The sequence below is a fragment of the Eublepharis macularius genome, chromosome 6, assembly GCF_028583425.1.
Source record: "Eublepharis macularius isolate TG4126 chromosome 6, MPM_Emac_v1.0, whole genome shotgun sequence".
Taxonomy (NCBI): Eukaryota; Metazoa; Chordata; class Lepidosauria; order Squamata; family Eublepharidae; genus Eublepharis; species Eublepharis macularius.
The window spans coordinates 16546243-16572985 of NC_072795.1; the positions used below are offsets into that span (position 1 = coordinate 16546243).

Genomic DNA, 26743 nt, shown 5'->3' on the forward strand with positions numbered 1-26743 from the left:
TTTGAAATTGTAATTTCACCTCTGCCAGAGGCCTTCCATTTAACCTTCCAAAAAATTTTCTGCCCTTTCTGGAAGAAACATTTTCAGACTCGATCAGTCAATCCCTGCACAGACTTCCCCAGAAGCTTGGCAAGAGTGAATGAGCTGTGAGACATACTGCTTCGGTCTAGTAATTCAGTTGTTTTCCGCACCACGGCAAGAATTAAACATGGCCAGTTTGTATGCATACAAAGACACCATTTCCACTGGAACTTGCTGCCCCCAAGTCCCCTCTTTCTACATGGAAAGAGGCCCTGTTAGAAAAAAATTGCTTGTTTGTTCCTTATCTCATACTCCAATTCTTACGGGGAATTGTCAAGGCCAGGGCTCATTTCAAGGGGGAACGTGCAGGAACACAGTTCCGGCAGTTCCCCAAAGAGGTCACATGTCAGGTGGCCCCGCCCACCTGACTCTCGGCCATTTTGAGCCCGTTTCAGCCCAAATCATGCCTCTGACGGGTGGTGGATCACTCTTCCGCTCAGCAGCGGCCTGATCCTGACCATTTTGGGCCCCTTTTCGACCATTTTCAGCCCATTTTTGCCATTTGGGGCCCAATTTCGGCCCTAAATGGCCAGGATTGGGTCCAAAACAGCCAGGATAGGTGATGTCAGGGGTGTGGCATATGCAAATCAGTTATGCTAATGACACACTTCCAGTGATGGCAAGGGGTGTGGCATATGCTAATGAGTTATGCTAATGAGTTCCTCCAGCTCTTTTTCTACGAAATGACCCCTGGTCAAGGTTATAAAATGAATAAATAAAATAAAGGCAAGGTCTCTCCCTCCCCCACCAGCAGCTTTCCGAGCCCATTTGGGCTCTCCTTTTTTTATACAAGCCATTCCCCAAAACTGCTGTGCGTCTGCGCGGAACCAGGGTTGGCTCTGTGGCAAACTCGAGAAGGAAGTAACATTTAGAGTGAACCTAAGCACAGATGCATCCATTTAAGTCCTTTCAATGGATTTAGAAGGATATGTACCTCTGGCCAGGATTGCACTATCAATGTACTATTGGTTTTTATATTTTCAATTGGCAGTTGCTATCTTCCCTTCTCCTCTTCCCAGAAGGCCAAATATATAACTTGGTACCAGCTTTGCCCAGTATCATCTAACCTATTCAAGTCTGCAGAATGCAGACTGCAGGCTTTAAGGACCTGAAACATTCCCTTCTACCCACCCTTTTTTTAAAAAAAACACAAAAAATCAGCCTGATTAAGAGATCTAGAGCTTGAATTTAGTTTTGTGCTATTTCGGTCAGTCCAATAAAAGCGTTTACTCTGCTTTTATTTTAGGAGTTTCTTTTACATCTGCTGGCTTGCTTCTCTCTCTGAAACAGACACACTTTTATTGCTACATTATGCTGTTCTTCAGATAGCTTTGGTCTTGCTACAACCATTCAACAACATCAAGCATGCAAAAAAGAGCTGCCCAGGGAACATGCCAAGGATCCATCTAATCCAGCAGACGCCCTTAGGAAGCACACGATCCAAATAAATTAGAGATAGTAATTCTTAGGAAGAGCCCCGTGGCACAGAGTGGTAAGCAGCAGTACCGCAGCCCAAGCTCTGCTAGCGACCTGAGTTCGATCCTGGCGGAAGCTGGGTCCAGATAGCCGGCTCAAGGGTGACTCAGCCTTCCATCCTTCTGAGGTGGGTAAAATGAGTACCCAGTTTCCTGGGGGTAAAGTGTAGATGACTGGGGAAAGCAATGGCAAACCACTCCAAAAAAAGTCTGCCAAGAAAACGTCGTGATGCAACGTCCCCCCATAGGTCAGTAATGACTCGGTGCTTCCACAGGGGACTACCTTTACCTTACTTATAGTGATTCCCTATAGCTCTTCACCCCCAGTTGCTGGTAACCCTGAACACGTGGAGGCTCAATTTAATTATCATAGTTTCTCCATCCATGGATTTCTAAAAGGCTCAAAATGAACGGCAGCAGGGCTCATAGGAAGCAGGCACTGAAGTTCGCAGCTCACATCAATTCTTAAGACAAACTTCACCTGTTTTTGCTTGGGATGCAAGCGTCTCTTTTAGCTCTCTTCAGGCCTGTTTTTTTCTTTTCTAAATTTATGTTGAACATTGGGAAATAGGTGAGGGAGGCAAGCAGGGTAAGGGATCATTTACCCCACCACAGAATCCTCTTGGGGTCACATTCCACAAATCAGAGTATCTCAAATGGGATAAGATCCAGAGGAGTTAGCCGTGTTAGTCTGTAGTAGCAAAATCAAAAAGAGTCCAGTAGCACCTTTAAGACTAACCAATTTTATTGTAGCATAAGCTTTCAAAAACAAAATCCAACGGGAGGCTGCTGAATTGGAATTCATATGCAAATTTGACTCTGTCAAGCTGGGACTGAATAGGGACTATGAATGGTTATCACATTATCACAGGTAACAGATTTCCTTTACAGAGGTGGGGTCTGGGGAAGCCCAGTGGCGCCTGGCGTGGGCTTTCGGGGACAACAGTTCTCTCTGTCAGATGCATCTGATGGGGAGAGCTGTGGTTATCGAAGGCTTATACTACATAGGAATTGGATGGTCTAGCTATTTTACTGCTGCAAACTAACAGGGCAAACTCCCTTGAAGCCTCACTCAAGCCAACTGACCCCAAAAGGACACCAAAAGGAGATGTTTACATTTACTAGCAAAGGAATGTTTTGACTGCACCCTCCCTCTCCCCCCCGCCTAACTGCATCTTCTCTCTTCTCTCTCCTCCCCTCCTCTTCTATATTTGACCAGTTTATGTACCATGCATCTGACGAAGAGAACTTGATTCTCGAAAGCTTATGCTACAATAAAATTGGTTAGTCTTTCAAATGGGATACTAAGCTATTGTTCAGGTTCAACGAGGGGAAACAATTACTCAGGGGAGGGGGATTAAACCCTCCCATACAGACTGCTGGAACCAAGCAGACACAGGCCTCAGTTATTTTCTCTGCAGCTAATACAAAAACAGAAAAGGGGAAGGGAAAAGGAAGCTATCCAGAAACAACAATGCTGAGCCAGTACATTATAATCCTAATGAGTCACCACTTCTACATAAAAACAGTCACTGCCACCACAAAAAAAAAAAATCTCAAGCCTGTTGGAATTGCCCATTTCAAACAGAAGCTTTCCAGAAAAAAAATTAGGAAGACTTCACCGAAGAGCAATTACAGAAGGATGAAGGGAGAGCGACTAGCGTCTGGGCCAACTCATGCGCTGTTTGACTAATAAGACATTTTGTGCCTCATGGGTAACCCTGCAGGTCATGCCAAACGGACCGCTTGCCAGGAATTCCCTGACACTCTCGCTGTCCTTGACCATGCTGCTTCTTGCCAGGCCACATTTCAGCTCTATCAGCCATTTTGCTAGCTCCAGGTAAGCTGTGGTTGCTAGGCAACCCCAAGCCCATGCTGCTAAACCAAGTGTATTTTCCACAGGGCCTTATTGCATTGGTTCAGCCCATACAACATCGGTTTATCTGCTGTCGTCAACACACTCTCTTGAGCCATTAATTTTTGGCTCGCATTTTTCCCTGTTTTGTTCTGGTTCTTTCAGGACCACTTTTATCTCAAATCTTTTTCTAGCTATCAGATCTGAGTCGCATTTCACGTGTGATGTTTCCTGCATTTCTGTTGGTTCTTCCTACTTCCTGCCCATGTTCTGCTGACTGGACCCTAACTGTGGGGCAATCTCATCGGATGCTCTCTTCCCTCTGCCTCAGTAATGAGGGATTTTTGTTCTTGTGTCAGCAAATTTTCAAGTTTTTTAAAAAAAATAAACACTCATCTGTGATCTCTCTCTCTATCGCTATAAGAAGAAAGAGTCGTAATCATTGCTCTTCCTGCATGCCTGCCATGGTGTTCTAAAATAGGTATACTTGGATGAGTGAGCATTTATGTAATCATATCATATCGACTTTGGATTGGACTACTTAATAAACCAGGATGGAGCTGTAATTCAAAGGCCTTCTGTGGATTCGATGCTTGGTTTTTCCAATAAATTCAAGGAAGAGTAGCAATCTATTTCTGAAATTAGTTGTGTACAATAGGTTGTTAATAATTTTAATCTGGGAAGAGATTCTGTCCAAGATCAAGAGATCCCAGATCTTAAGATAGCATTTTTTAATCAAAGGTATTTTTTAATTTTTTTCCAAAGTGCTGCAACTAAGAATTTAGCAGCCACCAAGAACAATGAAATGTCTTTCTTCTTTGGATCTTCTTATGATCAAACATTTGCAATAAAACTGTGGACATTTTTGATGGGATCTCATATCCTGTAATGATTTATCTGAATTAATACAGTCTCCCAGAACTGTAAAATCTTGGGGCAATGCCACCAACAATACAAAAGGAATCAACACCACCACAGCCTTCCCAAAACTGTGCACCGGATCCTTGCCCATCTTAGCTGTTAAAATCATGTAAGGACTACATAAATGAACCCTTGAGATCTATTGTAAATCAGTCACTAACTCAGGGCACCGTCCCTTGGCCATTCAAACAGGCAGTTATCTGCCTGCTAATTTTAAAAAAAATCCCTAGACAAAAATGATGTGGCCAATTATTGCCCAGTCTCCAATCTTCCCCCTCTGGGTAAAGAGACAGAGAGCAGTAGCTGCACAATTCCAGGTTGTCTTGGATAACACTGCTGCTCTGGACACTTTTTGTCTGGGTCCAGGCCAGGCTATGGGGCAGAGACCACTCTGGAGGCTTTAGTTGATGATCTTCACCTGAACTCAGACAAAGGCCAGGCTTCTTTATTGCTTTTCCTAAATCTATCTGCAGCCTTACATACAGTAGACCATCTTGTAGAGGTGTTTGGAGGCAGAAGTGGGTAGTGAGGTGCTCTGAACTGGTTTAAGTCATTTCTCATGGAATAGACTGAAAGAGTTGCTACTGGAGACCAGCTATCTCCAGAGAGGGAATTATCTCGCAGGGTTCCACAGGGCACAATCTTAACCACCCTGTTAGTCAATCTCTATGTAAAGCCTTAAGGAGAAATTTGTAGCTATAGAATTGGATGCCATTAATATGCAGATGACTTCCAGCTCTATGTCTCACTATCCAAATCACCATGGGATGCAGCAGAGATCTTGGGTCGCTGCCTAACAGCTGTGGTCAAATGGCTGAAAGCAAACAAATTGAAACTGAACCCAGACAAGATGGAAGTGATGCTGATTGGGAAGGCAGAGATCTTGAAGGGCATCATACTCCCCACTTTCAATGGAATTCATCTGACACTTGCACTCAATTAAGAGCCTAGGAACTACACTGGATACTGGGCTGCTGCTAGAGAAGCAAGTTGAAGCTGCATAAAAGGCCTTCTTCCAACTAAGTCTAGCCCAGAAGATGACAGCTGACCTTGCCACCTGGATCCATGCCACGGCGATGTCCTCCCCATGTAAAATTCACCATGTGGAAGAGGCCCAGGATTCAATTTTAATTTTGTAGGTCTATTATGTGGTACCATCCAAGTTATATCCTCAAGGGAAAATGGCAATGAAAAAACATGCTTTATTTGCATCTATTGATTTGAGTTTATAGGTTCCACATATTGCAAGCTACTGTATAAAGTAAGGGAGGTTCAGATCTCCTTTTCTCATTAGGGTATTTTAAAGTTTTTAATGATATTCTAGGCTTTTTGTTTGACCAGATAAGGGCATGCAATAAGCAATATCCCTATGCAAATAAGTTTTGCTCAGCTTCTGTAGTAGACATTCAATTTTTTTCTTTTTAAGTCCAAATTACGGATATACCACAACAGACAATAACTTGGTAGACATGATAACAAACAGTGAAAGCTTACTAAAAGCCTTCAAGATACCCTTGTTTCCCCCAGATACTCCAACTGGGTGCTGATTATTAGCACTGGTAATGAGACAGGAAGCCTTTGTCTTGATTCAGTCCAGGTGGATGTATCGTCTTGAGCTTCATTATCAGTTGCAATTCAGCAGTCTCTCTAATCTCCCTTTGAAATTCCTCTGCAGGAGAACTGCTACTTTTAAGTCAGCAACTGACTGTCCTGGAAGGTTAAAATGTTCCCCCACTGTTCTTGAATGTTTTGGTTCCTGATGTCAGACCTGTGTCCATTAATTCTTTGTCAAAGGGACTGGCCTGTTTGTCCAACGTAGAGGGTGGAGGGGCATTGCTGACATGTGATGGCATAAATCACGCTGGAGGATGAGCAGGAGTATGAACCCAAGATGGTATGGCTGATGTTGTTGGGTCTACTGATGATGTTGCTCAGATTCATATGAGAGCAAAGTTGGCATCTTGGTTTGTTGCAGGCCTTGGTACCAGAGTCAATGTTAGTGTTAAGTAGTTTATCATTGTGGGTGAGTAGTTGTTTCAGGTTAGCAGGCTGTCTGCAAGCAAGAAAAGGTCAACCCCCCCCCCCACACACACACACTGTGTGAGGAGGTTGCCTTTGAGCCTTGGTCAAAGTCAGGGCAAAATTTAAATTTGCAGATTCAAGTTGTGGAGGGAATAAAACTCTTAATGTGTCTTCCACCACACCAAGATTAAACTGTGTAATTGATATGAAATGCTAACCCAGTAATCTTCAGAAGGTAAATTATAAACAGCAAAGACAGAATCAAGCATTTCAAAAGTCTAATGCTGAAACTGCATTTACAAAACTGAAAGTCACGTAACGCTTCTTTCAGAGATCTTCCACCATCTGGATTGTTTACACAGGTATTCTTTCCAGAGTATACTTTCTTCTAGCATGAGATCTCCCCCAAGCCTTCCCTTCTCACAGATCGTTCATTCTTTCAGCTCTTTATTTCTTAAAAGTCCAAGGAGCCTAGCCAGCAAAAGGGATGCAATTCTAAAATTCACATGCATTACGAAGCACCTAGGGATGCTCAAGTAAACCTCATTTCAGATGTTCCCCCTCCAGCTTTCCATACACTTACTCACACAGTCACACTTCAGTTTGCTCTGCGTGAATACATTCACACATTCAATATCAGCTCCGCCTCAACTGCTAAAAGTATCTCAGAGTCAAGCTACAAGTGACTTTTTTCACGTGTAGAACACTTGATCGTTTTCTCAAGTTTTCCTGGGAACTGAAGTCCCAGTGTCCTTCCCCTCTCTGTTGGAATCGCTGCCTGAAGAGCCAGAGAAAGCCGGCTTGAACAGCAGCTTTTGCAAATCACTTGTCCAGTCACAAGCCTGCTCTCAACGATCTTTGGGGGCGGGCAGCTGCAGCTTTTTCCCTGGGCGTCTTGCTCCCTTGCTCCTGGGGAGCTGCTCTGGATTTGCAAAAGCTGCTGCTGGCTTTCTCTGGCTGTTCAGGCAGCGATTCTAACAGAGAGGGGAAGGACACTGGGACTTCAGTTCCCAGGAAAACTTGCGAAAACGATCAAGTGTTCTACGTGGAAAAAAGTCACTTGTAGCTTGGCTCTCGGTTTCCCCCACATCCATTCACTGAAATGCAGATCTTCTCATTTTCTCGTACCTTAAAAAAATGCAAACTGGCAAGCCAAAGGAGACTACATACTTGTTCTTGCAGTGAAAACAAGAGCTGAATTGGCGCTCTGGCCTCTGGAATCACTTGCAGATGCAGTCACACAAAGAAAGTTTACCTGAAAGCAGCATTGACATGCGCCAAGCAAGAACAGCCTGTGCATGAATTGAGGACTATACATACAATCCTACACTAGAGTGTCCCTAGGTTCTTAGTAACATGTGCAGAAGTGAAGGGCAACGCAAAAGACAAGAATTTCAAGCTTCCTCTCTGACCTGGGGGGCAGCGGCTTTGAATCTGTGCTCCAAACCATCAGTGGCATAAAGTGAGGCTTCAGGAATCAATTTATTAATGCATGCAAAATGTTATCATAGCACAGATGGGTGCCGAGAGAAAGGGGAGACAGTATTCTGAGAGTTTCTCGGTGCATTATGGGAAGCCTTCTACGGATTACAAGCTTATAATGACTGGAGGAAAAGCTGTAAGAAAATGCCATTTTCTCCCATCAGGTGAACAATTTGTATTCAACTCTATTTTAAAAGAAAATACAAAAACACAAAAGCCAGTGAAACAAAAAAAAATGCATGCACCTGGGTTAGTCAGAAGAAGGGTGTGAAAGCAGCTCTTTACAATACCTAAAAATAGCTTGGTGTTTCTCCTTTTTGGTAAAGCTCCACCAGACGCCCCTGTAACCTTCTGAAAAGAAAGAAAAAAGGAGGGGGGGGAGAAGAAGAGAAGGTTAAAAATCTAGCTTCTGTCACTACAAGGGGGAAATTACTCATATGCGGTGAAGTGACAGTCAGAAAAAGATGGAATTGGCATAAAGGCTAGCTTTAGGGATGGAACTCCGATATAAAATGTGTGCTATTGTTAACCCAGGGGATGATGTCAGCACAGGATTGATTCCTGCCTCCTCTTGTAACCTACCTCAGAAGGTTCTTACAAAGGCAAAGTATAATAAGTAGTAACAATAACGTTACGATTAATGCCTTTGGCAGTGTAACCAGAAATAGTTCCTTGGGTTCCTAGATGCAAAAGAGAACAGAACCTTAACCACAGGGCGGAGGAAAGCATTTCAGCAAAAGCAGCTTTGAAAACTCTTGTATAGCAAGCTAAACCGACCAAAATTCTCTCCCTTCCCTAAGTAATAAAAGATACATCATTTCTTTTCTCCTTGCCCTCATAGTCACCCAAGAGATGTCCTGGGACGTATCAGAAAAAGCCAGACACAGACAGAATCATTAAATGAGGGCTCCATGCTTCTGAAATTCATTAAGGGTAAGTGAGGGGGCACATTATACACCCTAGACTGAGCTGGTCTCAATCAGATTTTTCCTCCCTCCAAGGGAAACATGAGCAGTTTTGTTCTGCGAAGGGAACTACAAATCCGGTGATGCATAAGGAGGGCTTAGGTGTCTACCCATCAGTCAACTGGCTGCTGTAGGACAGAACTTCTCTTCTTACTACCAATGTAAACTGATTACAATCCTTCCAAAAGATCGTAAGAAGTGGAATCTAAACCCACAAACATAAAAGCTGGCAAGATAAAAACAAAAATCGGTGCAAAATAACTCCCAAGCAATAAAAATGGTGTCTCTACACCATTTGGCTCCAAAAGCAGCTCCCCTCTATTAACAACAAAGGTCAAATAGATGCAATATGAGAGTAGGGTTGCCAGCCTCCAGGCAGTGGCTGGAGATCTCCCGGAATTAAAACTGGTCTCCAGGTTCCAGAGATCAGTTCCCCTGGAGAAAATGGCTACTTGGGGGGGGGGGGGTGGACTCTATGGAATTATGCCATGCCAAGGTCCTCTCCCTCCCCAAACCCCACTTTCTCCAGGTTTCACCCACCAAGATCTCCAGGAATTTCCAAGTTGGAGCTGGCAACCCTATATGAGAGACCCATTATCAGGGAAACAGCACAGGGGAAGGTTAACTCTTCCCACCCAATTTAAACCAGCCAGCTCAAGTGGCTGTTATGCCCTCTGGGGGAAAAAAAACAGGTACAAGCATGAAGTCTGTATGTGTTCCCCAGCACTGTTAAGCAAACAACTCTAAGGACCTGATTTATTTATCCTTCCCCTACGTTGTTATCATGTCTTACTAGGAATCTTTGCCATTTGTTAGCATAGCTTGCAATATGTTCACCAACTGTCTGATGTTATATTTTGTAATCTGCGTACTAACTGACCAAACAGGGGTTGTTGTTTTTTTAAAAAAATCATCTTTGTAATCTGTCTCAGGCCCCAGTAAGAAAGACAGACTAATAACGATAATGTCCTTCCTGCAAGGAGATCAAAGCAGCAAAACGTGGCTCTCTTTTATTTTATCTCACAACAATCTTTTGAGGTAGGCTAGGCTAAGAGAAAATGACAGGCCCAAGAACTCCAAATAAGGTTCATGGCAGAAGAGAAGGATTTGAACCCTGCCAGAAATCTCACTCTAACCACTACACCACAGCACCTCTCCTTGTAAACAGAAAAGCAGCACGGGGAGGGCAGCACTAAACACCACCTTCTCCCCACCAGCATTGCTTCTGTAACGATAAAACAATGAAATATTCGCACAGCACTTTCAAGTATTCAAAGCTCTTCATATACATTGACTTTTAATCCTTATAACCAGGGCTTTTTTTCTGGGAAAAGAGATTGTGGAATCCAGTGGGTTGCCCTCGGAAAAAATGGTTACATGGCTGGTGGCCCCGCCCCCTGATCTCCAGACAGAGGAGTTTAGATTGCCCTCCACGCCGCAGCACAGAGGGCAATCTAAACTCCCCTCTGTCTGGAGATCACGGGGCGGGGCCACCAGCCATGTGACCATTTTCAAGAGGTTCTGGAACTCCGTCCCACCGTGTTCCAGCTGAAAAAAGCCCTGCTTATAACAATCCTATACAGTTGATGAGTATTATTTCCCCATATTTCAGGAAGAGCGTTAAAGGGATTGCCCAAAGCTACATAGTAAGTTTATGGCAGAGGCAAATTCCCAAGCCAGGATGTTCTAATTTGCAGCTCAATCTCTCAGCCTCCACAGCTACAGCCATCAAATTAGCAGCCCCCTGTCTCGAATTAAAGAAACATGCATCTCCGTGCCACATCTGTTCTGTTCTTGTCATACTGCATTTCTGTGGCAATACACCTGTCAAACAACTTTAATCCTACTTCTATTCAAAGCAGCAGAGTTCTCTTTGAGGCCAGGCACCATGAAAAAGCCACTGTTTTGCAAACACACACTTGAGCAGTTACAACAAAACAAAAAATTGAAATTAAAAGACAGCAGCAGAGGGGTAGAGGAGAGCGACAGCCAGTGAAAAAAATCCAAAAGAAGTGACAAGCAGTTTTGACACCACTGGAGAACACAAGTAGTTTGTTTTCTGCAATTTTATGCTACAGACACTCATAACATTGGATATAGAATCCAGAATTTAGAGGCTAATGCTCAGTTCAAAGCCATGTTTTAATTGAACTAACTATGGCTAGTACAACTGTCCACATGTGAGCCATTCCAGTAACCATGGTTAAACTGAATAATAACAACAACAACAACATTCAATATATGTATCACTCTTCAGGACAACTTAATGCCCACTCAGAGCGGTTTACAAAGTATGCCATTATTATCCCCACAACAAAACACCCTGTGAGGTGGGTGGGGCTGAGAGAGCTCTGAGAAAGCTGTGACTAGCCCAAGGTCACCCATCTGGCTTCAAGTGGAGGAGTGGGGAATCAAACCCGGCTCTACAGATTAGAGTCCCGTGCTGTTAACCACTACACCAAAATGGCTCTCAGCTGAGCCTAAGCCTAAGATTTTCAACTTTTTATATATATAGGAAAATACTTCCTAGCTCTCCTGCAAAAATATTCCTGGAAACATGCAGACATACTGAAAAGGACACAATACTGGTGGAACTGAGTCTCTCTCTACACGAGACATCTTACACGAGGACACTCAAGTGTAGGGAGACTCAATGTTAGCCGGGAAGTGTAGTTTAAAAAGACAGAGCCAAAGGTTCTGTCTATTTCAACTCTCTATACTAGGGTGGTTTAAAAGACAGGACAGATGGAGATCGCTTCTCAGAGGGTTTGTTAATTTAATTTTTGCATCCCCTCTGCCAGCTCCATAGAATTGCTCTGTGGGGCTCCCAGGCCCATTTCTGAGCCTTTTCCCCCTGCCAGCCAGGTAAGAGGTGGTGGGGAGTGGAAGCTGGGAGCAAGGGATCCCCTGCCCCCACCAGGGGACTGGTATGGCTAACTGTGCCATGCACTCTCCCTTCCTTGGGAAACAGACACTCAAACAGCATCTCTTCCCAAAGCAAAATAACCATATTAAAAAAAATTGTTATAAAGGGATCAGGGCTGTACTATAATGGAATGGTTCCGGAGGATGCTTATCAAAGTAACAGCACTATAGTTTATTCCCTATTTCCTGAATTTTTAAAATGTTCTTACTGCATTGTCTTCTGCTTTTATAATTCCATTTTCTGCATTTATTATGTGTCGTGCTTATTACTTTCTTGCATTGTTTTTAAATTTTTCGAATCCTGGTTGTAGTGCATTGTTTATTGACTGTCTCATAGCACTGTTTTACACTGCATAATTCGCAATTTAGTCTCCATTTAAATGAAGTAAATAATAAAAACCCTCCCCACATTGCAGACTTTCTGTGGCAATGGCCACTACGCTTTTCCTCAGATTTCCAGAAGTGCACACAGTACTTGGAAACTCCTGTCTTAAAGCCATTGGATCAAGCCACGCTTGGCCTACAGAACCAAGGCAGTACAATACAATACAAAGAAGCATCTTGTCTTCAAGATATCATGTGACCCTCAGCTACTAACAAAAGTTCAGGAGTTATTATCAAATAGAAAGTTAGTATTCCGTGGAACTAACGTAAGACATACAAAATAAATCAGATGCCAAGTGGAGAGAATGCAACATTTCAAATTACATAAAATTGATTATAAACCAGATTGGAAACCTTGCAGCAGTTCATTTAGGCATTACCAGCATAGGCATTTTCGTTAACTGAAACAGATTGCCTTAATCTTTGCAAACTGAACACACCCATCTATTATTCTGCAGAGATTTATTCAACAGAGATCTTCATAAGTTGTAGCCTATTGCAAGAATTTGTTCTTTCCTGTAGTCCTGGCCTGTGAAACAAAGATTAAACATATTAGTGAAAAATAAGCAAATTTATTCAAGTTTGATACTGTGGCACAATTTTTTTAAAAATTGTGCACATGTCCGAGCAAAACAATTTGGAGTCTTTCTGATACAGAGTGTCTACTGGCAGAAGAGAATGCTGATAATCACAGCCAGTCCAGCACTGATTTGACATCATTAAAGGATAGTTAAGTTGGTCCCAATGGCCTAACAGTTTCTGTAAACAGACCTCATGCCAAATCTATCGCTTCATATCATCAATGCTCTTGTGCAACCTGTTGGAAAGTTTTCCATGGAACAGGAAGAGCCAATGAGAACTCTAAATCAGCTTTGTAAATATTTATTCAGAGCTTGGCTACCCAACCAGTACCCTGCTCGCTAGCACTACTGCTCTCCCTTCTCCCAAACTTCTTCTCATACTATTACAACAACTACCAGAGTGTTCTTTTAAGTAGCTCCAGGCTGGTAGCCGCATTGATCTGCAGTAGAAGAGCAAGATTAGAGTCCAGTAGCACCTTAAAAGCCAATACAATTTCCAGGGCATAAGCTTTCAAGAGTCAAAGTTCCCTTCATCAGATACAAGAAGGAATGGATAAGCCCTTATATCTGAATTAGAAGGTGGGAGAAGCATTGCAAAGAGGAGAGTCAGAATGCAAAGGTACAATGCAAGATGTATCTAGCTTGATTGGAGATGGGGAGAAATGATCAGGGGTAGGAAATGCAGAAAATTAGCATCTGTAGTGAGATAAGAGTCCTATGACCCTATTCAGCACGGTTGGGGGGGTGGGGCGGTCCATTGTTCTGAATTTGTAAATGAACTCAGGTTCAGCAATCTTGTGTGATAACCTCACCTTGAAGCTTCTTTGTTTGAGGACCACCACTCTTAGATCAGCAACGGAACGGCCTGGAAATTAAAATGTTCTCCCACTGGTTTTTGAGAGTTGTGATTTTTAATGCCAGATCCATTTATTCTTTTGAGTAGGGACTGACCCATTTGTACAATGCAGAGAGTGGAAGGGCATTGCTGACACTCGATGACATATATAATGTTGGAAGATGAACAAGTGAACGAACCTGAGATGGTAGGGTTGGTGTTGTTAGATCCAATGATTGTGTTGTTAGGGTGAATACGAGGATCGTGTTGGCCTCTTGATTTATTTTCAGCTTAACTCACAACTCTGACAGCTTAAAGTTTACACCCACACATTGGTCTCGGCAGTCTATGTTCTGAGTAGAGGTGCCAAATCTTAGAAGGCACAAATCAAGCAAGTAACAGGGCCCAGCCTCGGCTTGCCATGTTCTTACTGAACAGCTAGATGGGACGGGGAGGAGAAAAGGCAAGGACATAGGAAAGACTGAGCAAAGACAAAGTCTTCCAGCAGCCCATCTCACCCTGCGCCCTCCTCCACTCATTTCTCTCATGATCAGAATGACCCCATTGCTTTGGGGGAGATTGGCCAAGTATTACCACTGAGCAGGGAGTGAGGAAGTGAGAAAGGCCCTCCCTCTCAGAAGCAGACTGGATATTTAAGGCCATGGGGGAACATCCCGGTGAGCCGATGGCCTGGCAATCTGCCCCCGTTACAGGGCCATCCCAGCCCCAAGCAAGGACTGGCTGGGCAGGCTCTTTCTGTCTTTCTCCCTTAGCCAGCAGGAGGAGCCCTTTTCAGCACCATTTTTCCTCTCACTCCATCCCTAGTCTCACTCTAACAAACTTCAAGATAAGAGCAAGCTGCAAGCCTGACCTGGAAAGTTTCATGAGCAGGATCAGGTTTTATCACAAGACCTTATCTAGGGGCTGGCAGGCCTTCTGCTATAATGTGAGGCCTCCTGCCAGCAGTCTCTGTTGTGGTGATGGGAGAATTTTTGTTAAAGCTGGCATCATTTGAGCCACAATGTCACTTAAAGGGAAAGCCCAGAAGTGATATCAGGTAGCTCTAGGAATCACTGGAAACTCTATGGTAAAACCATAGTGTGATCCTAGAGGTGCCCAAAGTCACTGCTGTGTTTTCCTCAAAAATGATGTTGCAGCACACATCATGTCGCACCCCTCATGTTCTGGCCCTTGATTCTCCAGCCAGTTGTTAGGCATGGCCTGGAAGCCCTAACCTTATCTAGCTTCATTTCAGTGCTTCAGTACTAGTCCGGCTGGATACTCTGTACTTTGGCCAGAGCTTTGTTCTAACAGTTCACAGACTAAATCCCACTGGCCAATAAATATATAGCCTTCAGTCCAAAGACCCAATAACCCGCTGAATCTTAATCAGTAAACTACCTACTGGTGCAAGCATGATATGGGTCTCAGAGGGGCCAAGAAACTGAACACAGAATGAAGTGGCAAAATTCTGGACGGTCCCTTTGCAAAGTGCAGACATGTGATTCCACACACATTGGATAATACACTTCCAATCCTCTTTATAGATCATTTGGAATGGATTTTTTCATGTGCGGAACAAAAAATCCACCTCAAACGATTGATAAAGTGCATTGAAAGTACATTATCCAACGTGTGCGGAATCAGCCATGGACTCACATTTTTAATGCTCCATCTTTTTTTTTTTTTAAAAAAAACCTCCCTCGAGTTTATTTTATTAACTTCATTTAACCCTAACTTTCTCCCCAGTAGGCACCCAAACCAGCTTAGCATCATTCTTCTCCATTTTACTTACCACATCATAAAGAAGGCTTTGCTAGATGTTCCCCACGTGCAGAGAGGCTTGAGTTTTTTAATTTTTTTAAAGAGAACTTTCAAAAGAGGGCCATCACACCACCACCACCATTTGAGGAGCTGTGAACCAGACCCCCTCAGGGGACAATCAGATTCAAAACTGAGAATTCTATGAGTGGACTCCCAAATAATTTTTTTTAATGTGCGCATGTAGGGCCCAGACTGGATACTGTGGTTTGAGGGGGCTTAAGCATCCCCCCCTGCTTTGTTTTCCTGACCAGAAACAGCCCCAACCGAGCTGCTATTCACCCCACTGGGACAAATATACAAGACCAACACATTTCTCCCCAATGGGGCAAACCCCACTGGGACAAATATACAAGACCAACACATTTCTCCCCAATGGGGCAAACAGCAGCTCAGCAGGATATTTTGAAAAGCACTTCTCAAGATTTCAAAGCCTTGGGCTGGACCACCCATCTTTGGGCCTCTTCGCCCGACTTCAGAGACTTTCAGTGCTGCACTAAAGATCCTGGATACATCATACTTGCTAAATTTGGGGGCAGGATAGAATCCCCAGAGAGAATAAATAATCATGCTCCTGAGCTCTGAATAGCCAGCCACGTAGAAAGGGGAAACTGTGGCAGGTGAAGTTACTCCCCCAAATAGCGCTGCCTGAATTGTTCTTCCTATCCTACTACTCAAGCCAAAGGAGGACAGATAAATGTATCGCTTATTTAGCTCCGCTGACGTAGGGAAGAATGATCCCTATTTGGGAGTCTTAGTCCATCTGCTACTACTGTGCTGGAGTCCATAGAGATTAATGACCCATAAACACCCAAAGTCCACTCCTCTACCCTGCCAGCCAAAGAACAAGACCCAGCTGTCCCAACCTGCCACAGATGGGGAAACGAACGACAACAGGTGGGTGCATGTGTTCATAGTGCCAAAAAAATAAAGGGGAGGGGGTACGAAGACCAGTGATGCTCTCGGAATTATTTTAAACATAAAACTCATTTAAAATTATTTTTAATGTAAAACTCGTTTAATTTTTTTTGGCTGTCTTAAAAGAATTGGTAATAAACGTGAATGTGCATGGGCTGACCACAGTCTGGAAGACTGAGATGGAAATCCTAAGTAGAGCCCCTACAGCAACAACTAGGGGGTTCTGTTCTGTTGATGAAGCGAAGACCAAAGACCAGGCTGATGGCATTTATTCCAGAACAAGTCCAGCTGGACCCTAAAGAGTAAGTAAGCAAGTAGAGAGTATCACGGTAATATACAAATATACATGTATATGGACCCTAAAGAGTACCAAAATTTGTAGCATTGAAAGCTTTAGAGAATCAGAGTTTACTATCGGAGATGCATCAATTTTACCTAGACAGCATATATACCTAACTTGGCCAGTACAGAAGTCTCTTATTTTTTACCTGCCAATAATGCACATCATGGGAGTCCCTATTCCAAGCTGGACTGGAAAACTGAGAGCCTGTAGAGATCCCAGTTTCAATTCTCAGCAATCCTGTTAAAGGTCCCCAGATAAAAGCATTGGGAATGGATTTCCCAGTTGCCAGCCACTGGTAGGCAATCTCCTGCGGGATTTCCCCACTGAAGGTGGCAAATGCCCCAGCGATTGCCTTCCACCAGTAGGCAACCTGGGAAAGCACAACAACATCACTTGTTGAAGTGACATCATTGTGCTGATTGCTGGTATGCTCCTGCACTTCGCAATTTTGGCCCAAATGGACCAAAATTGGCCCTATGCAAAGTGCGGGAGCATGCCTGTGGCCAGCAGGATGATGTCACTTCCTGCCCTACTGAGAGCGCGCCTGGGGCTCGCTTTCCCAGGTTGCTTGCCCAGGAGTCTACTCAAGGTAGAAGGAGGGTAAGACATTCAGCCAGAGACCTCAGAGACCTACCGCCACTCAGAGTAGGGGACTGCAATGTGGTGCCATGGGTGCCATGGTACCTGCTGACACCTCTCCTGGCACCCACCAAGTGTTTTTAGAAAGTAGGTGGGACCAAGAAGAGCTTTTGCCCAGCAAGACTTCTGATGGACTGTGCAGATTTTTAAAAGCATTGTTTGGGCAGCAGCTGCCACCACAGCACAAAGATCTTTATTGTGTGAATGAAAGTAGGCTGGGACAGCCCTTTTGAGTCTGACTCCACCCCCTGTGGCAGCCATTTTGTGACAACCCCCACCATCACGTGTCAGAATTCCAAAGGTGCCCACAAGCTCAAAAAGGTTGGGGACCCTTAGAGTAGATCACATTGGGCTAAACAGATAAAGGACCCGACTCAGTACTACGAAGTGTCATATTTCATGCACGGTTCCAGGGCTCTGCGCAGGTCACCATCAATGGATCTGCTACCTGAGGGCCAAGCTACAAGTGACGAATGACACAGGTTGGACACTTGTCAGTTTCCCTCAAGTTTTGTTGGGAAATGTAGGCAGCTTGGCAGAATGTTGGACAAGTGACCGTTGAAAAGTCCATTGGACAGCAGTCAGAGAGCGAAGCTGCAAGACCAGGATGCCTACATTTCCCATCAAAGAGGGAAGCTGACAAGTGTCCAACCTGTGTCATTTGTCACTTGTAGTTTGGCCCTCAGATTGGGCAGGTCCTACAGAAAGCACAAGATCCTCCCTCTTGCCTGTCTCCCAGAGTACATAAAGGTGATCATACAACATTCAAAGCAGAAGTTGGTATTTGGCACAGAATGGAGCACACGAAAGCCTCACCTTTTAAAAGCCAAATATCTAGATGTTAGAATAAGAACGTTATGGGCAATTTCTAATGGAACTGCAGAATCTGGGACCTTCAGTATTCAGCAAGGTAGGGCTCACGGACAGTCTATAACAGCATCGGCCACCAATGTCTGTTATATCATTATGCAGGAAGGAAAACCCACTGGCTTCCCTCCAAGCCAACAACTTTACAAGCTCCAAGGAAGTCTCTTGAGGTACATGCGGTATGTGACCTCTGATGACGCCCTCATATATTCAGCAAGTGCAGTTTAAAGCACGAAAACCTAGCCATAAGCCCACACAACAGAAGACACCATTTCATTCTTGGCCAGGGGAACCCTTTCCTATTTTTAGCCATCATTAGTAATAGAAACTAATTAGTTACTCCTTCATGAATGTGTCTTCTTTTACGCCATCAAGACTAACGATTGCTACAGTATCTTGACGAACGCACATCCACCTCTACGAATGTAAGAAAGAGGTAGCTACGGTGGTCCACAGTAAAATCCAAAAAAAAGGTACTGGAATATATTTTATTAAGACCAAGCAAAACAACACAATACAGTATGGAAGCTTTGGGGGATTATTTAAAGAATTCTCAACATGAAGCCAGCTGAAGAGCTTGGCAGAATTTGAAGGCTTGCACAGGGTTTTGTATTATTTAGATTGGTCTCAATAAACGGCATTACATGCCTTGTGTTTGTTCAGTTTGGAAATGTGCAACATTTGTAAAGAACCTGGAATGAAACACAAGTCTTGGCTTGGATTTTTCAGCACGTCAACAAACAGAACGGGTCCACCCATGGAGCATGGTTTTCTTACACACACACACACACACAACCTGGCCACTTGGATCCATGCTATGGTAACATCAAGACTTGACTACATAAAGCACTATACATTGATCTGCCATCTAAGTTAACTAGATGACTCAAATTGGTGCGAAACGCTGCAGTGTGACGGTTATCAGGAGCGAGTGGGAGCATGAACATCACCCCCATTCTGCAGTCACTCCGCTGGCTACCTATCAGTTACGGTGCTCAGTTGGTTATCGCATACAAAGCTCTTCGCGGCCTTGTTCCAGCATACCTACAGGACCACCACCCTCCCTATGTTCCTCCATGGCAATTTCGCTCATCTGAACAGGGTCTCCTGCAGGTGCCACGCTACACATGGGCGAAATCAAAAGGAGACTCCCATAAGAAGCTGCAGGGTGAGAATTCATCCACATATATGACACAATCGGATCTGCACTCAGCAGAGACTGGGAATTGTTACTTCATTACAGTAAGTCATTGTCCCTTGTTCAAAATGGATGTACAGCCCTCTTCTTACTTTGCCAATACAACGATGGTTGGGAATGGTTCACACCCACTAGGACTGGATCATTTATTTTGGATTATGTCCTCCCCCATGCTCTGCAATGCATCACAACTAACTTATGGCTCAGAACCCTGGACCTTCTGTCCTTTCTTTGTCGCAAGCAGAAGGGGGGGGTGGGGGAAGAGTTACTTCCTTGTGTATTCTGCCCACTGAATAGGACACTCTAGCTCATGAAAGCTTATTCTCCAATAAATGTGCTAATCTTTCAGGCGCCACCAGGCTGCTGGTTTTCGCTACTGGTGAGTGGCTTAGCTAGTCCTTTGAGATTTGTAGCTATAGCACGTCTTATGCTACAGCATATTTAGCGTAATGGTTAATCCAGTCTACTGTTTTAAAGTTAATGTCCACTATATGGACATCCAGCGAGCTTTGAGGTAGAATAAGGATGCCTAACAGGCAGTCATAGACCTTTCATACACATTGGACACATGAAGCTGCCTTATTCTGAGGGCCAAGCTACAAGTGACGAATGACACAGGTTGGACAATTGTCAGCTTCCCTCAAGTTTTGAGCTTCCCTCAAGTTTTGATGGGAAATGTAGGCGTTCTGGTCTTGCAGCTTGGCTCTCTGACTGCTGTCCAATGGATTTTTCAACTGTTACTTGTCCAACATTCCGCCAAGCTGCCTACATTTCCCATCAAAACTTGAGGGAAGCTGACAAGTGTCCAACCTGTGTCATTCGTCACTTGTAGTTTGGCACTCAGTCAGACGCTTGGTTTATCAAGATCAAAACTGTCTGCTTTGACTGTCAGTGACCCTATAGGGTCTCAGGTCATGGTCTTCTACATCACCTATTATCAGGTCCTTTTTTAATCTGCAGATGTCAGGGTTGAATCTGAGACCTTCTGCACACAAAGAAAGTGAGCCACAGCCCTCCCCCTCCCCAGTGAATGCTCTTCCATGAAATCTGCTATGGATCAGCTGCAGAACTCCAGTGCATAGTAAAAAATTCTGGTGAAACCTTCTAAGGCAGGCAGCTGGTTCATGCAGAGCACTAACACTGGCTAGTCCTGCCAAATCTTGTAGTGGCTTACCTGAACCAAGAACGTGTCCTAGATCACCTAACATTCCCTTCTACATAAAAACAGAAATTCAGCCACCACTAGCAAGAAATCTCACACTCCTTTACCAATCTTCTCATAAACACATCCCAAGAAGCTTCCATGGAACTCCCCAATTCCACAGAATATGGGTTGAAAGCCACACTAAATGTGCTATAGAAGCAAATGCGAAAGTGTGGCCTCATTTCTCAACCAGTTCACCTCTCCTTGAACCTCAACACACAGAATGCCATTCACAAACTGAGCTTTGCCTTACACAAGCTTTAATTATAGAACCCCGTGGCGCAGAGTGGTAAGCGGCAGTACTGCAGCCCAAGCTCTGCTCACGACCTGAGTTCAATCCTGGTAGAAGCCGGGTTCAGGTAGCCGGCTCAAGGTTGACTCAGCCTTCCTCCATCCTTCCGAGGTACCCAGTTTCCTGGGGGTAAAGTGTAGACGACTGGGGAAGGCAATGGCAAACCACCCCGTAACAAAAAGTCTGCCAAGAAAATGTTGTGATGTGACGTTCCCCCATGGGTCAGTAATGACTCAGTGCTTGCACCTTTACCGTTTAAAGAGAATATAACCCATGAAACAGCTCTCTGATGCGTCATCTATGGATGTACTCACCTCTTTTGTGTGCCGCTTCAAATGCATGAACACGCACTGCCCCGTCTTCCGGTAATGCCTTTCCACGTGTTCCCGTCCAAATCCCAGGAAAGTCTTCATACACACATAGAGGCCTCCTTCAGAATCCTGAAACGAAGCAGAGAGCACAGGCACAATATAAAACAATCATGACAGAGTGCAAGCCAAACCTGAAGCAGAGCAAGTCTACAAAAGAACGGAGGGAATTCCAGAAGGTGAAGAAATGCAGCATTTGTGCTCTTCTGAAAATTACATAATGCAAAGCATGAATTTGCAACATGAAGGCCTAGTTTTTTAAAAAAAAATGTTAGACTAGGACTGCAGATCTGGGTTCAAATCCTCAATCTACCAGAGCGCTTGTTAAGTGACCTTGGGCCAGTCCTTTCCTCTCAGCTTAGCTGAATTCATGAGGCTGTTGAGAAGGGATAACTGTATGTATGTGTCTGAAGAAGGGAGCCCTAACTCTCAAAAGTTAACACTCTGAAAATCTTATTGGTCTCTAACATGCCACTGGACTCAAATCCTGCTATGTTACCTTAGGCTCCTTCAAGGAAGGGCAAGATAACCTTATGGTAGACAAGAGAAGATAGCCTGCTCCCACACAGAAGTTTTGTTCCACTTGACTTCCAAACTGGAGTTTTTTTTCTTAATGGAGCATACACACAACATCGTGCTTTAATCGTCCTCTTTCCAGGCCTTCCCCTTTCTCTATACGCTGTTTCCCAAACCTACTTTACTCCAATATCACTTGAAGGAACGCAGTCCAAGTGAATCAGGATGTTGTGTGGAAGGAATGGTGCACATTTTACCGTAACAAAGGTTCCATTCACATCAGTCCTATCTTCGTGCTCTCAGCCCCTCACATGTACCTTTTTCCCAATGTTTTTCTCCCACTGTACCACCACAGGGTCTTTCTGTGGGCTTTTATAAAAACCAGTAATTGCTATTGCACTGTGGTGATATAATGATATATATAATGATCAGGGGTCATTTTGTAGAAAAAGAGCTGCAGGAACTCATTAGCATATGCCACGCCCCTTGCCATCACCAGACGTGTGCCATTGGCGTAACTGATTTGCATATGCCACACCCCCTGACATCACCTCTCCTGGCTGTTTTGGACCCAATCCTGGCCATTCAGGGCCGAAATTGGGCCCAAAATGGCAAAAAGGGGCTGAAAATGGCTGAAAAGGGGCCCAAAATGGTCAGGATCAGGCCGCTGCTGAGTGGGAGAGTGATCTACCACCCGTCAGAGGCCCGAATGGCCCCAATCCAGGCTGAAACGGGCCCAAAATGGCCGAGAGTCTGGTGGGCGGGGCCACCTGACATGTGACCTCTTTGAGGAACTGCGTTCCTGCGCGTTCCCCCTCGAAATGAGCCCTGATAATGATATAATGTTCTGTTTCAGCAATTCTTCAACCCCATATTGGATCTTTGCTAATGCTATGTCTTTGTAAACTTGTATTCATTTACCCTACGACATTGTTTATGGAAATGTTCTTTGACCCTATATGGAAATGCCTGCCCTCGTCCCTGCTACTGATTGTACTAATCTCACACTATGTAATCCACCTTGAGTCTCAGTGAGAAAGGCGGACTATAAATGACGTAAATAAATAAAAATAAAATAAATAATGAACAAACATCACTTGCCTATTCCCATTTCCAGTTTTAGTTCCTCCGAATTCAGTGGCCTGCTGCCAAGACCTGTTAACACAGAAGACACCCCCTCCCAATCCCTTGTTTACCTCTGGATTGTCAACAAGAATGAGACTAGGGTTGCCAGCTCCAAGTTGGGAAATTCCTGGAGATTTAGGGGGTGAAACCTGGAGAAACCTGGAGAAAGAGGGGTTTGGGGAGGGAAAGGACCTTGGCATGGCATAATTCCATAGAGTTCATCCCCCAAAGTAGCCATTTTCTCCAGGTGAACTGTGGCCTGGAGACCAGTTGTAATTCTGGGGGATCTCCAGCTACTACCTGGTGGCTGGTAACCCTAAATGAGACAGACCGCCAGGCCTTCCAGTTGATTACTTCTTGTCCATGATAAATCAGGGAATGAAGCAAGCACCACTAAATTCTCAAACTCAAAAGAAGCTAGTGCCTTCTTACAGATCAGGGCAAATGGCAGGCAACTCTCCAGTGACGTTCTTCCCTGTTATTTCCGCATAGAAGTTCATATACACACACACACAAAATGTGAAATTCTCTTACTACCATGTCTGATTCACAAACCTTAGACAGGTACACGTACCTGCTTCCAGGATTCCCTTAATATTTCTGCCCTACACAGGAAGAGACCAAAGAGGGCAGATTGCCAATGGATCAGAAAAACAAAGCCTGGCCTGCAGATTGGAGGTTAGCAAATGATTCTCTTCACAGCCTGGAGAGAAACCTGTCTGCATATCAGGGACCAGAAAAAGGTTGACAATCTTATTACGAGGACCTCAATACTAACGTTCTGCCATAAACAGTTGATGCTTCTACAATCTCTTCTTTAATGAGAGCCACATCTACATAATGAAAACTATCCTGAACTACTGAAACACACACACACACACACACACACACAGAAATGTGGAGCCTTCCGAATCTTTGAGTCTCTCGTTCTCTCTTGTGATAGGTTCCTGGGTCTTCTAGCGGCTGCTATTCTTCAGCAGCCAAAAAGCTACCAGTAAGTTCACAATCTATCCGTTGGAGAACCCTGGACTAGTATATTTGCATGAACCAAAGCAGCAACTGACGAAACTGTAGTTCAGACTCACAAAGGACGTAAGCAAGGGACTTTGCCACTAGGCCACTCACAACTTCTAAAACCAAACAGAACTAAAATTCACTTGCAATTGGGTTTTATCAAGCCACTGAAATGTCAGAACAAGACAACCCAAGGCTTTCCTAACGTTCCTGAAAATATCTCTCTCGACCAAGTACTTTTACGGAGAATATCTGGGCTGACCCATTGTCCAAGGCCGATCTCCCTCACGTCTTTCAAATTGCTATAAATTCTAATGTTATTCATTGAGTCATTCCAAAATGTTCTTGCATAAGGTCATCCCATAGGAGTCCCTGCACCATCTGGGCCCCTCTTCTACATATACGGTGCCTGCCATCACAGCAGGCTTTTCATTTGTGTATAAATATAGCTCTAACCCAAAGCCCAGTGAAACGACTGGATTCTCACAGATTCAGCCCCTTTTCAGTGAAAGTCACCTGAGACCTGAGTAATGAAGGAGCATCCTCTAGCCCGTTCTCCTTCAGTATTTAAATCTATAACCTTGCTTTAGCGTTTTCTTTGCCCTTTCTAAGCAAGGCTCCCTTTTCAGAGAGGGGGCTGGTCGGGTGACACTTGAGATCTGAAGAGTGTACGTTATAAAAATAGCCCGTCTCCCGAACAGATATGATAAACGCCAGGCAGCTGAGTCACCTCTGAATCCCATACAAATTTCTGATCAAATTTAAAAACAAATCTGGGGTGAGGGGGGCAGTTTGGCTGCTAAAAAGCCAGAGGTGCCCTGAAACAGGCACTTGATACAAACCACGCACAATGGACCCAAATAAATCCCCAAAGCTAGAGAGTAGGGGTGGTTGCCTCCCGTGAACTGGAAGAAGGCTTTGAGCATAATGGTCTGCTTTACCCGTTCCATACTTTCCTCTTTTAATTATTAGTCACTACATGTATACAGAACTTTTCTGCCAAGCAGTCAGGGAAGGGGCAGTAGCTTCCTATTTAAAATCACGATTTACAATCAGATCAAAGGAAAGAAAGAAAGAAAGAGAGAGAGAGAGAGAGAGAGAGAGAGAGAGAGAGAGAGAGAGAGAGAGAGAGAGATGGGAGTGAAAAGCAATGCAACAGGCAAAATCTCTCACACAATTTTTACCCCAATTTCCTCCAAAAAGCCTGGGATGGTATATTTGGTTCTCTCCTCTCTCACTTTATGCTTATACAACAACCCTTTGAAGACGGGTAGGCCAAAGAGGCGTTTCGATCCAACTATTACAGTCCCAGGAGTGAAATTTATTTTGGGGTTGTTTGAATATAAGAGACATGAGGACAATCGAAAGAAAGGTTAAATAAACAAATTATAGAAAATAAAATGTATAAAAGGGGAATTCTGCTTTGCGATTCAGTGTGGTTACCTCACTGCCTATAGGCTAGGAGCTGTGCCGTTAGAGAGAAAGAGAGAGCACAGGTGTGAGGCTGGCTCAGGGTGGTTGATTTAAGACAACAAGGTTTAAGTCACCAAGAAAGGAAAAGAAAAGCTGATTTTAATTACTGGTTTGCAATCGACATATTCCATGGATTACTGAGATCAGTCATCCTCAGTCATCCTCATGGTGCCCCCCAATCAGCTTCCAGGCACCCACTAGCTTCTTCCACAAAACACTTCTTCCCCAAAGCAAAGTGCCAATCCTGGCTTCCCTTCACTTCACTGAAGCAGAAAGTATTTCAGAAGACTCCAGAGAGCATCACATCTGGTTCTTCAGGAAGTGTCCACTTGAAAGTAGCTGCCACCAGCTTCAGAAGATGTTCAGCTTCGAACCTCCCAACATTTTGTAATTACCCCTATGGCAGCCATTTTGTGATGGCATCCACGACTGTTTCCCAAAATTCCAGAACTGCCCACAGGTACAAGAAGGCTGGGGACCTCCAGTTTAGATACTTTCTAAATAAAAGTACATACTAATTGTTTTCTATAACCATATGACATACTGATTTAAAAACCAAGCACAGTTTAAATATTAATATGGTTACTATTTAAGAAAATGATCTATGTTATGTAGCTTATTTTTAGATAACAATGCACATGTCCTCAGATAAGGGCTTTTTATGATCTGCAGATATGAGTGGTTTTCACAGGCAAGCTCTGGTTGAAATCAGCCCTGGAAAGTGCTTCCATTATTGCTTTTTGCATTAAACCTCCGTCTCCTTCCTTGCCCAGCCCACAAAAAGATAAATAATTGCAACCAGAGGCAAAGTCTGGTGATAGATTAATAATTCAATAAATTCTACATAACTTCCCCTGCCCCTGAAATGGTCCACTTCTCTTCTCTTCTCCTAAGGTGGGCATTCACTCCTATGGGAAAAAGTAAAGCACTGTATCCCGCCGCTTTATGAGGTAACCTGATCTCTATCCTTGACACTTGGCTGCACTGATAAAGGTCCCAGAGGGATGTCGTATGTGTCTGCACAGCCTTGCAATACACAAGCCCTCCCTCCTCTCACATACCCTGTGAGTTTGGTGTAACAGTTAAGAACAGCAGGACTCTAATCTGGAGAGCCGGGTTTAATTCCCCACTCCTCTGCTTGAAGCCAGCTGGGTGACCTTGGGTCAGTCACAGGTCTTTCAGAGTGCTCTCATTCCCACCCACCTCACAGGGTGTCTGTTTGTGAGGATAATAATAACATGCTTTGTAAACTGTTCTGACTGGGCATTAAGTTGTCCTGAAGGGCAGTATATAAATCGAATGTTGTTGTTGTTGTTAACCTAGAGCACTGGACTAGATCCGGGATCCACTGAACTGTAAGTGCTTGACATCAAAGTCATATGACAGGAAGAAGGGGGTCGAGTTATGACCTCACCAGGTCGAAGCTACAACTGTGGGCA

At 44.1% G+C, this 26743-nt stretch overlaps 1 protein-coding gene across 3 annotated transcripts in view; it reads right to left on the minus strand.

The window, feature by feature from the left end:
* Positions 1–26743, minus strand: part of USP13 (ubiquitin specific peptidase 13) — a 98627-nt gene that overhangs the window by 65611 nt on the left and 6273 nt on the right. For 2 of the 3 annotated variants that reach the window (XM_054983328.1, XM_054983326.1), the window contains exons 2-3: positions 21123–21248; positions 8127–8187 (exon numbers count right to left, since the gene is read on the minus strand). In XM_054983328.1, coding sequence (XP_054839303.1) covers positions 8127–8187; positions 21123–21248 — 187 coding nt within the window. The remainder of the gene's footprint in view (positions 1–8126; positions 8188–21122; positions 21249–26743) is intronic. The other variant, XM_054983327.1, reaches the window with a different exon arrangement.